The 14,773-nt window shown below is 39.9% G+C and overlaps 1 protein-coding gene across 7 annotated transcripts in view; it reads right to left on the minus strand.

The window, feature by feature from the left end:
* The window catches only part of scaper (S-phase cyclin A-associated protein in the ER), a 203,992-nt gene that overhangs the window by 72,676 nt on the left and 116,543 nt on the right, over positions 1–14,773 (minus strand). For all 7 annotated transcript variants that reach the window (XM_062991980.1, XM_062991994.1, XM_062992001.1 and 4 more), the window contains one exon: positions 12,059–12,174. In XM_062991980.1, the coding sequence (XP_062848050.1) occupies positions 12,059–12,174 (116 nt within the window). The remainder of the gene's footprint in view (positions 1–12,058; positions 12,175–14,773) is intronic.

A 14,773-nucleotide genomic window follows, 5' to 3' on the forward strand; every position in this document is an offset into this window, starting at 1 on the left:
CTTGGTTATTATGGTAGATTTTAGAATTTTACTATTAACCCTTTAATGATCTTACTAAGAAAATACTGTTTAAAAAAGTATTTCTTTGCATCATAGTTGCTTAGGACTATACCAACAACAAACAAATAATATTTTTTACTAGTGCACACAGTATTTTGAATAAGCCCCCACCAAACAGTTGAAATGATCACAAAAATGATGCAACTTTCATGGATGATTATTCAGCTGTTAGATTAAAAATGTATACAGTGGTAGCTTGTAACTCAACGTCCCCTAAACTCAAAATCTTACAAACTTAACGCCCTTTGTCGAGAAATTTGTACCCTTAAACTCAACGTTTCCCTTAAACTCAACGTGTTCAGCTTATTTTTTAAAAATGTATTTATGCCCAGGTGGCACAGCGGGATATTCCGCTAGCACACCAGCACCGAGATTCTAAACTCCTTGGTTTAAAACTCGGTGTTGCCACCGGTCGGCTGGGCGCCATGCAGGTATAAGTGCCTGCAGCAGATACTAATTGGCCACCATATCTGCAGGGTGGGGGCCGGACTATGTGTGGGTGGGTGGTTCTTCATATGCTGTGTAAGGGCCCTGATTGGCATAAGAGACGCCTGTGCAGAATGCAGGGGCGAGAAAAGGAGGGCTGTGCACGTGTCAGAGGCGTGTACAGCGACGTGCTCTCCTCGGACGCAATCTGGTATCTCTCAGCAGCGAAAGGCAAAATTGAGTGTGCTAAATCGGAGAAAATGCATTAAAAAAATTTATTTATTTAATTTCAAATTAACAATGAACAGTCACTTTGTTCAGTGCTTCAGACGACTTGAGCGGTGCGGTAATACGTCATCAAAGTGTGCATATGAGACGAAACTGCATTTGTGTGGAATAACCGTCAGATTCACTCTGAAAGCTCCACATGTATCTGTGTTCATCTGGATTTTCCTCCTGTTTCACTTTCAAACTTGTGTTACAGTTCGGGGTTCTGAGAAATTGTAAGAATCAGCCGTAGATATGGCCCAAACAAGATAATTTCAATACAGCTATTTTACCCAAGTAATGAGACTTAAAGTAAGCTCACCAAACAAACCATTAAAGGGTTACGTATTCCAATATCTAAGCAAAACTAAAAAAAAAAAAAAAAAAAAAAAAAAAAAAAAGAAAAGAAATGGAAAGAGAAGTGGGCCAAAATGCTCTGTCAATAGGTAAATAAATATTAATCAAACACCAAAATGTCAACCATTAAAATTTTCAATTTCTATTTTTTCAGGGAAAATTGTAAATTAGTACAAATCCCATATTGTAATAAATAAAGCACCAAATCCCTATTAGTAAATGATGAGAAACCATGTCTAAATCCATGGTGGATAAGCAGCAGCAACATGTAAAGATCATTTTCTGCACCCCCTTGTAACCAGGTTATCAACCAGGAAATAGCCTGACCTGAGCCAGGAGCTCACATTTCCCAATCTCACAATATAATCTCCCCCCTTTCTCCTATATGTCCAGTCAGGCTTGACGTACGCAAAACACAGAAATCTGAACAACTATTCAGCCTGGCTGCAATACCTGCTTTTGGAAAGGAAGTGAAAAAAAAGGGGGGGCCTTAGAGGAAATAAAATGCTGGAGCCAAAACGAAAAGCTGAGGAGCAAATCCTTAGCCTAGCACTTGTCAAACAATCCTTTCTTTCACTGCAATCCAAATGACATTTAATTTGATTCTGCCGTTGATCTTTTCCGATATCAAGACTCCTTCCAAGACGTCCATTCCACCCGTTGTTCGGCAAACGGCAGGGCATAAGTCTCGGGTGCTCTGTCACGCACCTAGCAGCATGCATGCGTGCGCGCACACACGCGTGCACCATAATGGAAGCCTGAAATAAAAGCACACTTGCTTAAAAAACTTTCACTAGGCACATTAAGTCGTGTGGCACCACCGCGGTGCTCGGAATCAGCACTTGGAAAGTGAGACGGCACAGGATGCTGAAACACTGAGCCGGCGCTCGCAAAGCACTCTCCATTTCCAAGCCTTTTAACAGAGCCGCTGACCTCTCTAAAAGTTTTAAATGTCTTCATGAAGAACTGATTTCCGGGGAGTTATTTGCAAAATTCGGTTAGAAGTGACCCCTTCCATCCCTCTGTGTGCTGGTCGCCACTGATAGCTGTGACTTAATTACAGTCTTCTTTTGAGTATTTGAGACTGTGCTGACAGTCAACTGGTTCAAAACCCAACTCTCCTTTTCAGTGACAGGAGGATGTGTTTTCTGCCCTACAGACACATCTCCAAATCAGGTAAACTTCTTCATCCCAGGGGGAGAGGTGAGAAAGAATGAGAGAAAAAGACACTTTAGAGCTTAATCTATGTGCTCTCATGTCCTGTCTCCAGGGATCCAGCACTCTCTCCAGACTAAGTGAGACACCTTGAGACAAATGCTAAGAAGCTCTGACCTACAATATTTAAGATTTTAATTTCCGATTATATCAACATCCCAGTGTTCTTTAAAACACTTTAATTCAAATGATTATTAGCGATTATAATGATGTCTATAGATATTATTTATTTATTTATTTATTAGGATTTTAACGTTATGTTTTACACACTTTGGTAACATTGATGACAGAAACGGTAGTTACTCATTACACAAGATTCATCAGATCACATGTTTCACATCAAACACAGTCATGGACAATTTTGTATCTCCAATTCACCTCACTTGCATGTCTTTGGATTGTAGGAGGAAACTGGAGCACCTGGAGAAAACCCATGCAGACACAGGGAGAGCATGCATACTCCACACAGAAAGGACCCAGACCGCCTGACCTGGAGATCAAACCTATGACCTTTTTACTGTGAGGCGACATGACGTCTTTAGATAAAGTAGGTATAGTTTTATTTACTATGCCCTTAAACTGTACTGAGGTGTAGTAAGCAATAAACTGTGATCAAATTGAGCGCTGCTTTGCCCACTTGTTAACAATGGAGGGTTTTTTTCATAACACAAGCAAAACAATGGCTTAAAGTTTAAAACACAGAAAACAATCGTCAAATTAAATGTTTCTGGAATTGGCTTACTATTAGATTTAGTTGTTGTGCTTTTGGCGTCCTCATGTTTTCATGCTGTTTCTGAGGTAACACTGAACCACTTAGCTCCAATAAAAAGGCTAGTTCACATCTGTAATACCATAGCTGCTAATTTAGCTTCCCCCCCCCCCCACTCCACTAGTTTATAAACCCCTCCCCCACCCATAAATGCCAGGTTGTCATTGCAAGCCTTTGAGCAAGGTCTCTTACCCTCAATTGTCTGTATTAGTTCGGTCACAACTGTATATCACTCTGCATAAAAGCATTTGTTAAATGCCGTAAATGAAGAGACACAGAGCACCTTTGGTCCCGGCATGCTGGGTAGAGATTTCTTCAACTGCTACAGCAACTGAACTGTTCAATCTTTGCAAAAGACAGTTTAACTCTATTATACCGTGTCCTATTTACACTCATGAGTCATGACCTTACACTTAAATTACATGGTAGTGCCACATTCAAGAGCCATAGACTGACTTTTGAAATTCACTGTAATAAGACTGTTTTCACCCAAAATGTGGTAATTAATGGCAGTAAAATTTTTTGGCATAATTTAGGGAGGTAGAAGGAAACACACAGAGACTATCACTGTACAACCCCAGAAAATGGCTATTCTAGTTTCCAAATAGGATGAGCACCACTGCTCCCATAAAAGCTAATTTGCCATCGATTACTTATCATATAATCATATAATCATATAATTCCACCCTCTGATAAAAACTAGGTCTAGAAATGAATACAATTTTAGTAAATTTCATAAGAAGCTTAAAAAAACGTGTGGTGGTAGACTGACGGTGTGGGGGAACTTTGCTGTTTCGGAATCTCAACTGCTAGGCACCCAGGTGATGCAGCGAGATATTCCACTAGCACACCAGCGCCAAGATTCTGAACTCCTCAGTTTGAAACTCGGCATTGCCACCGGTCGGCTGGGCGCCATCTAGCGGGCATAATTGGCAGTGCCTGCAGCAGACATGTCTCTGCTAGGGCAGGATGACCAGACTATGTGGGTGGGGTCATTAAACGCTGTGTAAGGACCCTGACTGGCAGATAGAGAGACGCCTGTGCAGAGTGCATGGGTGAAAAAGGGTTCAGCTAAGGGCCGAGCGCAGGTCGGAGGAGGCGTGAGCAGCAATATACCCACCTCGACTGCAATCAGGGATCCCCAGCAGCGGAAGACAAATTGACTATGCTAAATTGGGAGAAAATGCAAAAATAAATCACGAATGCTTGCTGTTATTAAGAGAACAACAACATTTTTGAAAATGTAAATGAGCTGAAGCTAAACCATAATTGGGTTACGTAAGAAGACATCTGAAGGACCAAAAACAAACAGTCCGGTTATGACTTGAAACCATTAAAATAGGCTGCACCAACAACGCTCATACTAATCGAGACTTCTGTTATTTACATTTACACCTTCGGCATTTAGCAGACGCTTTTATCCAAAGCAACTTACATTACAGTTACAGTATACAGTCTTAGCAATTGAGGATTAAGGGCCTTGCTCAAGGGTCCAACAGCAGCAACCTAGCAGTGGTGGGGCTTCAACCAGTGACCTTTTGATTACTAGTCCAATACCTTAACCACTAGGCTATGGCTTGTTATAAGTGAGGTTATTGTGAACAGGTTATCTATTTTCTACAATACCAACAAAATTGTATTTTATTTTTTATTATTTTCACACAAACTACACATGGTCGATGTTAAAAAAAAAAAACACTAATGGATGGATTTCTATGTTTGCAAAACAGGATACTTAAATGAACAAGATCATCCCTGCAGCAGGATGTAGAGGAGTAATTGTTTCAGCCCATTTTTACATCCTCATCTTGTAGAATTTAACAGTACGTCTGCGGGTTAACGTCCAGGTTGTTGACCACACTACGCCTGCCACTCACTAACCCAGTCACTCACAAATGTAATGACCTTCCTGCTCCAGACATTCGACCCCCATTTCCTCCCCAGCAGACCAACCCTTCACTCTGAGCCGCAGCGTAGCGCAGGGACATTAACGGAGCCTCACGCTGGAATTAGCCCATTAATGTAATGCTAACAAGATGGAATTCTCCTCCCAGGGGCGTAATATTCCAGCAGCATCTCCGCAGTTGTTCTTTTTTGTAAATCACTCAGCTTATCTGAAAGGAGGCGATCAATATGCCAGCATTACAGTAAACAGATAAACCAGCAATGCGGTGGGGGTAAGCGTCTCAATCCAGTTCCATTATGGAGCTGAGATGAGGAAGAATGATTAGTGCATAGGCGCTTATGTCATAGCCTGTTCTAATAATGGATGGTGTTGTATCTTGTCATGCTTTTTACAGATGTGAAAGCTTAAAAAGTGTAAGAAGCTTATGACAACGGCAGTGTAAAAGGTTAACAATGATAAATGCTATTCAGGCTGAATAATGACACCCAGGTGTTTGAGTTAACAACATGCATGTTAATATACACTGATCAGCCATAACATTAAAACCACCTCCTTGTTTCTACACTCACTGTCCATTTTATCAGCTCCACTTACTATATAGAAGCACTTTGTAGTTCTACAATTGCTGACTGTAGTCCTTCTGTTTCTCTGCATACTTTGTTAGCTCCCTTTCATGCTGTTCTTCGATGGTCAGAACCAGTGACGGCTCCTGCCAAATCTCTCAGGGGGGGCAATTGTTGCGATGATGGCCAAGGTGACCCGTTCAATGGCTTAAACAATTCATATAAATCAGAACCATATTTTAGGCAAAACAACATAAAGAACAGTGCAAACAACATTTTTACATAATCCATCTTCACACGGACATGCAGCCCCGGTTCTGGACTTCGTTGCTTAGGGGGGCAGTGAGAGAAGTGCCGGCCCTGCTTGTGTTACTTTACTTTCGCCCTACACACGGCGTTACTAAGACTAAAAGTGAACACTACTTAAAGTAATAAGCAAACGCTTTCTAATTCCCACGGTAGCAGCAGTTTCCTTCTGTTTCATACATGTCGCGCTGTCTCAGTCTAATCTGCAGCATTTCTCTCCCATTGATAAAAATACGGAACATCACATTTAGTTTCCGAATAAGGAACGATTACGTGTGACGCAGGCACGTTATGCCTAGTTCACACTACACAATTTTTGCCCTGATTTTCGCTCGGCGACTGGTCGCGCTAGATTTGCCAGCTCAGGAGCAACTCAGCGTTCACTCTGCAATCAAAGCCCGGCTCTCAATTGCTATGTGTGAACTACTCAACAATTCGATCCCGCTCGGCGACTGAAGAGAGATATCTAGGTTGTCAAATATCTGGATCTGAGTTGCCCAACTGGCAATGAGTGCTATGTCAAACAGCCAATGAGAAAGCAAGATACGATGTGAGGGGAAAAGCAGGGGAGGAGTTGTAAAAAGGTGGGACAGGGGTATAATATAGTTTATGTCAGAATACATCAACATACACACAAGTTTTACAGTATTTCTGACCTTATCATTCTCTACAAAACATAACTCCAACGTTGCACTGCAAAAATATTTATTAACCTCCAATTCACTATAGAAGAATCCATGTTGTTCTTAATTTCCTACTTGTTTTTACACTGCACATCAGCGTACAAACTTTGATCGCTCACTACTTGACATGCATTTTTGGACGTGGTATCATAAAACCCCTCATCACTTCTTGCGTGTGTTTTCGTGACAGAACGTAGTTTGGGAGACCAGAGAAGCTCGCCTGCGATTCCAGTTGGTGATAGATCGTGTAGTGTGAAACCCCCTATCACCGATCAGTCGTGTAGTGTGAAAGCCGCACTGACTTGAAAGACTCCCGATTACAAGAGATCCAGTTGTGTAGTGTGAACTGTACAGTGACCTGACGACTTGGAAAGTCATGTAGTGTGAACTTGGCATTAGGTGCCCCAAACAACAGAAACTTGACAAACAACCTTCAGATCAATAGGCCTTTACCATACTAAGACTTCTCTAACAGTTGGATTATAACAGTGTAAATAAAGAACATCCAAGAGAATCCACAGACAGACTTCCTGTTGTAATCTTTACCCTGCCGTACATACAGGAAACAGAAGTGGCAAGACGGCCATTCACAGGTCCACCGCCTGGCCTGTTCAATCTCAGTGCGCTCCCAACAACCTCTATAGCCATTCGTCTTGTGTGAGACATTCAGATAACCCAAAACAGGGCAACTCATGACGGATAGCAAACTACATTTTGGAGGGATTTCTCTGACAGGTTACTACTTACAGTGTATCACAAAAGTGAGTACACCCCTCACATTTCTGCAGATATTTAAGTATATCTTTTCATGGGACAACACTGACAAAATGACACTTTGACACAATGAAAAGTAGTCTGTGTGCAGCTTATATAACAGTGTAAATTTATTCTTCCCTCAAAATAACTCAATATACAGCCATTAATGTCTAAACCACCGGCAACAAAAGTGAGTACACCCCTAAGAGACTACACCCCTAAATGTCCAAATTGAGCACTGCTTGTCATTTTCCCTCCAAAATGTCATGTGACTCGCTAGTGTTACTAGGTCTCAGGTGTGCATAGGGAGCAGGTGTGTTCAATTTAGTAGTACAGCTCTCACACTCTCTCATACTGGTCACTAAAAGTTCCAACATGGCACCTCATGGCAAAGAACTCTCTGAGGATCTTAAAAGACGAATTGTTGCACTACATGAAGATGGCCAAGGCTACAAGAAGATTGCCAACACCCTGAAACTGAGCTGCAGCACAGTGGCCAAGATCATCCAGCGTTTTAAAAGAGCAGGGTCCACTCAGAACAGACCTCGCGTTGGTCGTCCAAAGAAGCTGAGTGCACGTGCTCAGCGTCACATCCAACTGCTGTCTTTGAAAGATAGGCGCAGGAGTGCTGTCAGCATTGCTGCAGAGATTGAAAAGGTGGGGGGTCAGCCTGTCAGTGCTCAGACCATACGCCGCACACTACATCAAATTGGTCTGCATGGCTGTCACCCCAGAAGGAAGCCTCTTCTAAAGTCTTTACACAAGAAAGCCCGCAAACAGTTTGCTGAAGACATGTCAACAAAGGACATGGATTACTGGAACCATGTCCTATGGTCTGATGAGAACAAGATTAATTTGTTTGGTTCAGATGGTCTCAAGCATGTGTGGCGGCAATCAGGTGAGGAGTACAAAGATAAGTGTGTCATGCCTACAGTCAAGCATGCCATGGTCTGGGGCTGCATGAGTGCAGCAGGTGTTGGGGAGTTACATTTCATTGAGGGACACATGAACTCCAATATGTACTGTGAAATACTGAAGCAGAGCATGATCCCCTCCCTCCGGAAACTGGGTCGCAGGGCAGTGTTCCAGCATGATAATGACCCCAAACACACCTCTAAGACGACCACTGCTTTATTGAAGAGGCTGAGGGTAAAGGTGATGGACTGGCCAAGCATGTCTCCAGACCTAAACCCAATAGAACATCTTTGGGGCATCCTCAAGCGGAAGGTGGAGGAGCGCAAAGTCTCGAATATCCGCCAGCTCCGTGATGTCGTCATGGAGGAGTGGAAAAGCATTCCAGTGGCAACCTGTGAAGCTCTGGTAAACTCCATGCCCAGGAGAGTTAAGGCAGTTCTGGGAAATAATGGTGGCCACACAAAATATTGACACTTCAGGAACTTTCACTAAGGGGTGTACTCACTTTTGTTGCCGGTGGGTTAGACATTAATGGCTGTATATTGAGTTATTTTGAGGGAAGAATAAATTTACACTGTTATATAAGCTGCACACAGACTACTTTTCATTGTGTCAAAGTGTCATTTTGTCAGTGTTGTCCCATGAAAAGATATACTTAAATATCTGCAGAAATGTGAGGGGTGTACTCACTTTTGTGATACACTGTATACTTTATTAGACAAACAAGAGAATATGTTAAAGTTAAAAAAGTTTCTCACGTGTTTAATACTACAAGAAAGCCCACATTCCAGCTTTATTTTGGTGGGTATTCCATTGCTCTTGGTAACCCAGGAAAACCCAACCTTTTAAACAAGCCGAGGCAGAGAAGTGAATCAGCCATGATAGGAGGTGAAGATGAGGACATTCTTTAATCCCTACAGAAGAGCCACTTCAGAGTGTGATTGCAACAGAGCAGAGAGAATGACAGACGTGCCTCAGCGATCTGGGCCTCCTTCCGATCCTGTTAAGCGCATCTCTCAAAACAAGTAGGATAGAACAGCGGAAGTATTTGATCGGCTATGCCAGCTCACACACACACACAAGCTGGTGCACAAATATGACACTACACACAAATACACAGACAGGTTAATCAAGCACAAAGCAGCTCTACCCTTCTCAGAAACTTCACTCAAGTTCATAAAAATCCATTACATTCTTCAACTTCCTTTCAAATTTTCCTGAAATTAATGACTGATTAAGAAAGAGCTTAAGGGAGGGTGAGAGATTGAGGGAGGGGAAAAAAAATCAATAAACACTAGATGGACTGTAAAAGCATTATAAATATAAGTAACATTCCTCCATTAGGGAAGATTTGGAAAAAGCAAATGCTAATGAGGGAGAGAGAGGCCATTTCAGTCCATTAAGGGCTCTCTCTAGTGGAAATAACCCTCTCTGTGAGGTTATCTGGTGGCCAAACCCGCAAACTCCACCGCCACTATTCAAACCGCACTCCCATTTCACACTGACTCACTGGATAAATGTGTGTTTTGTACACCAGCAAGCAAAGGAGAAATAAATTACTTAAATGTAGCCCTTTTTTATTTTCTAAACAGAGCGCATCCTTCATTCATTATGCATTTGTAAGTATTTATGGCAATGAGGGCTTCTGGAAAGTGAAGGACTTGTCTGAACGGTTAAGATGGAGTTATATAATTATGTACAGAGAAGAGAGTTTGTCCAGGTTATGAAGTTAATCAGAAGAGATAAAAGCATTAACTCATGCAATATGCGCTCGGAGCACTAAATGCTTCACGAGAATGTATTTTTCCAATGGAGACATGCCGTTTGTGGAACTTTTAATAGAAGAGGAGATAATGCAGCTTAAGGAGTGTGTATACATTTACAAAACTAAACTGCTGAATAACTGCAAAAATGCAGTTCAGTAAGCCAATGTACCATTCAATGTAATGTCTTAAATGTTAAAGCCAATTCTAAATTCTTCTAAGCCTTATTGTCAGAAAGACTATTTTCTTCTTATTAAAGATGACTAAGACTTTTAATTAAGCACAATAGTCAAAGTTTACCAAAATAATGTATATTAAAGTTAACACTTCATTTGGTCTAATAGGCTCTATCATTTATGCATTTTATATTGGAGACATAACAGGCTGCACTCTTGAAGTGTAGCAGAAGTGCGATCGATTAAGATTTGTGCACACCAAATTTACATGCACTTAGGATATTTGATAATCAAAACATTTGGTTCACAAGCCATAATACTTGAATTAACAACTGAATTTGTTTGATTTATTTTTCCTTATTTTTCCCTTAGTGCTTTTTTTAATCAAGTAGCTTATAGTTACTTGAACAATTTACCAACTAAGGCTTTATTTTTCATAGTAATGACAAATGTACTTCATTAACTTGAAGTACTCCATAACCAATTATACAAATAAAATAATCAATATATGAATTAGTTTTTCCCCTTTTCTTAATTCTAATGAAAATCTTAAAACTGGCATAGAAAAACCCTTAGCCTTATTAGTAGGTTGGCCTGATAACGCTTACAATTATGTCAGTTCCCATTTATCACTGGTAGATATAAATTATTAACAGCAACAATTCCTGTCAAAATAAATGTACATGTATTGCCTTTGGCAGACTCTCTGTTCCAGGTCCACATGAAGTTTTTGAAATAAACCAGTGCACCATTTAACATTTTGGCTGCATCCCAAACCACATACTAGTTTTTAAATTAGTATACTACTGACCCGTGAGTATGCAGTGAAATTGTCTTTTAGTCTTTTAGTAAATCAGCAGATCAGCTACCAACTTGCTACACTAGTCCGAAGGTGAAATACTTTCAAGTATTTTTCATTTATATTTGGATAAATGATTTATTACTTTTTTTATTGTGGTTTTGTCATTGACGTTTTCTTTTTAATATTTTTTAACATATATTTGGTATGTGTTTGTATAAGGTGGAGACAAGGCACCAATGCCATGTTTTAACTCTTTAGATACAGATATTGTCTGAGCTGTTTTCCACAAATGCAGGTATACAAATACAAATAAACAAAAAGGATTAATATGCATGCATTAAATAACCAGATTATAGAACTAAAATTCAGGTGTCTATTACATTTCTTGAACATTCTTAGTCTGATTTAGGATTTCCAAGTGTTTTTGTTTACATTAGTACTCCAACATATGGTAACCAACATAATTTAATAATAATGGAATTGACAGCATGCAATAAACAGATACCAAACCCTATTGCTAAATTATTAATTGTATTATAAATTATATCAATTATAATTATAAATTATTAATTCATAAATATTTTAAAATGTCATATAATGATATATATATATATAAATATATATATATATATATATATATATATATATATATATATATATAGTATTTTTTTAAATCAGTATTTAAAACTAATATTTATATTTTAAATATAAAAAGTATTCAAACCCTTCTAACTGTTAGACACCTTTAATCAGTTTTCTCTATTTAAAGGGTCTATTAAGATAGTAAAAGCTGTCAATAGAACATGTAAAAATATTTATTAATTATTTTTTAATTAAGAAAATAATTTAAATATTGATTACATTAAAATATTAATTAATTAAACAGGATTAAATAAAAAAATTTAAATATCATGTCAATGTCATTATCACTGTCTCTGAAAAAAAAAAATTTCTTGTTAATTTAATACAAAAACAATTGTCTACGTGTGTGAAAAAAGGATTTAGTGTGAAGGCACTGTATATTGTCAACACATGGAGGTCGACTCGACACAATTTATTGTTCATAAATTGTGTGTAAGAGAGCGGGTACTTACTTAAGTGGAATGCGTGGAACAGCAGTGGGCGTGGAGGCCGATGTGACTACCTGCAGAATCTGTTCCAGGGCAGACAGACCCCCTCCCACTTGAAAAGCTACCTGATCTGCATTATTCTGCAAAAGAGACAAGACAGAGAGAAAGAGAGGTAGAGTCAGTCATGAACGTGCATGCAGGTGATTGGGTCAGGTATCACATAACGTTTGCCGTGAAGGGATCAAGTCCTAACTCTCCCAACCACCCTCTTTCCAGAAAGGACTGAGAGAATCTGAGGGGGAGGGGGGGATCACCAAAGAATTCCTGCTAAATCTCAAAAGTGTACAACCTTTCTTAGACCCCTCCTTCCCTTACACACACACACACACAGTCACCAAGTCCCAATGCACGACAACAAATACGCAGGGCTGCACACAAAGCAGGGGTGGTCCAGTCTGACAAACAAGAGCTCAGGAAATACAAGAGCATGAGGGGTATTGAGAAAAAGAAAAGAAAAAAAACGGCATGTAATAAATAATACACTCAAAAAAACAACAGTAAAGTCAAGACAGTTATATAGTGTCATGCTGGGATTAGCTGAAAAGATCAAAGCTAACTAGTTTCAAATGCAGTATTTGGTACTTGCTTAATATAAATAAAGGTGATAAAAGTTTTAAGAGGTCAACCAAACTGTGCATGAAACTCATCCGGTGCGACTGAGTGTCCTTGTCTAGAAGAGGACATAAACCAGTCATTTAACTGACATGCTTTTCAAATCAAACTGTTTACAGACTTGACATTTTTACTTGCATCATAAAATTCCTTCAAGTTCAAAGTGGGACCTTTAAGTGAGTCATGTGAGGGAAGAGATCTGTGGATCTTCTGAGCTTTGCTGATGAATAGAGGAAGCATCTCGGAGACTGGCAATGGCTTTGACCCAGCACTGTCTCTACAATTCCATGGTCTGTTACTGTAAGTGACATTTAAAATACTAAACACAGTATTTTCATGTCGTTCCAGATATTAACGTATCATTATATGATGGAATTAATTATATGATGAAATAGGTGTGTGTGTGTGTGTGTGTGTGTATATAAATGTGTGTTTGTGTATCTGTGATGAACTGGTGACCTGTACATGGTGTTTTCTGCCCTTCGCCCTGTGAATCGGACCCACCGCTGCCCTGACCAGGATAAAGCAATGGTAAAACAAACAATGAACGAATGAGCTATGTACTGCAGTTTTAAAACTTTAAGTTGTTCCTCAGAACTACTCTGCTGTGCTCCACTGTTGGGCCCTTGAGCAAGGCCCTAACCCTCTTGTCTCCAGGAGCGCCATACCATGGCTGACCCTGCATTCTGTCCCCAGCTTACAAACAAGTTTGGATATGTACTGTACATGTGTATATGTATATATGACAAATAAAGGGATATTATATATATTATTATATGTACGGTTACAAATACTCACTCACTCACTTTCTTAACTGTTTATCCAATTAGGGTCACGGGGGGCTGGAGCCTATCCCAGCTTTTCAATGGGCGCAAGGCACACAGTAACATCCTGGCTCCCGGAGCAAACCCACGCAGACACGAGGAGAACATGTAAACTCCACACAGAAAGGACCTGGACCGCCCCGCCGGGGGATCAAACCCAGGACCTTCTTGCTGTGAGGCGACAGTGCTACCCACCAAGCCACCATGCCACCCCGGTTACAAACATTAGGAAAAGTTATCCTGAACACATAAAAATGATACATTTGGAACGAAACTTATTTTTGCATTAATTACTCCTAAAAATTATTTAAATAGTAACCCAATAAACCTCAACTACTATTCATCATTTAATTAAAAATAATCACCACTGTTACCCTGGACAGGGCACCGATCTATCACAGGGTAAAAAACCCACCTAAACCATTCACTTATACTAAAACTATCCAGTCCACTTTCTGGTAGGTAGAAGGACACCCAGAGTAAATTCTGGCAGAAAGGTGGAAAATCTGTTGACCTCCTTAGTCTGTGTTCAGACAAGCATGGAATATGTCACTGAAATATATCTCTTGTGGGCATGTAGGAATCTGCTGCTGTCGCTTGTGGGCAGGCACTGACCAGAAAATGTTTGGGGCTGAGATATATACAGTCCACTGTATAACTATAACACACCAATGGGTTACTTTTGTTTAAAATAAATTTTAATATTTTACCAAACCCAGTCAAATATTAAAGACATTGTAAGAAAACGTAAGTTGAATGTGTTTTGTTTTTTTTTTTTTTTTGGAATGCACACCAAACGTCACAGATCAATGCAGAAATAAACTGGGGGAGACACACTATTAGTGCATTGGATCTACAAACCCCATTTCCAGAACAGTTGGGACATTTAGTAACTGAATATATGTAATTTGTAAGAATTTTCATGCATGAACTGCCAGTTCAAGCTCCTGCCACAGCATCTCAATGGGATTTAAGTCAGAACTTTACTCGACCACTGCAAACCTATTTTCTTTGAGCTGTTCAAAAGTGGAATTTGATCTGACTGGTGGACATTCTGCTTTGGGATTTTTTAATAGAGAGCAGAATTCATGACATCATCAATTATGACAAGTCGTCCAGGTCCAGTGGAAGCAAGGCAGTCCAGGATCATCACTTCACCACCACACCACCACCATGTTTGACTGTTGGTAGGATGTTCTTATGGTGGAATGCAGTGTTAGCTTGACGTTAAATGTAACAAGAC

The sequence above is a fragment of the Trichomycterus rosablanca genome, chromosome 1 (genome assembly GCF_030014385.1).
Source record: "Trichomycterus rosablanca isolate fTriRos1 chromosome 1, fTriRos1.hap1, whole genome shotgun sequence".
NCBI lineage: Eukaryota > Metazoa > Chordata > Actinopteri > Siluriformes > Trichomycteridae > Trichomycterus > Trichomycterus rosablanca.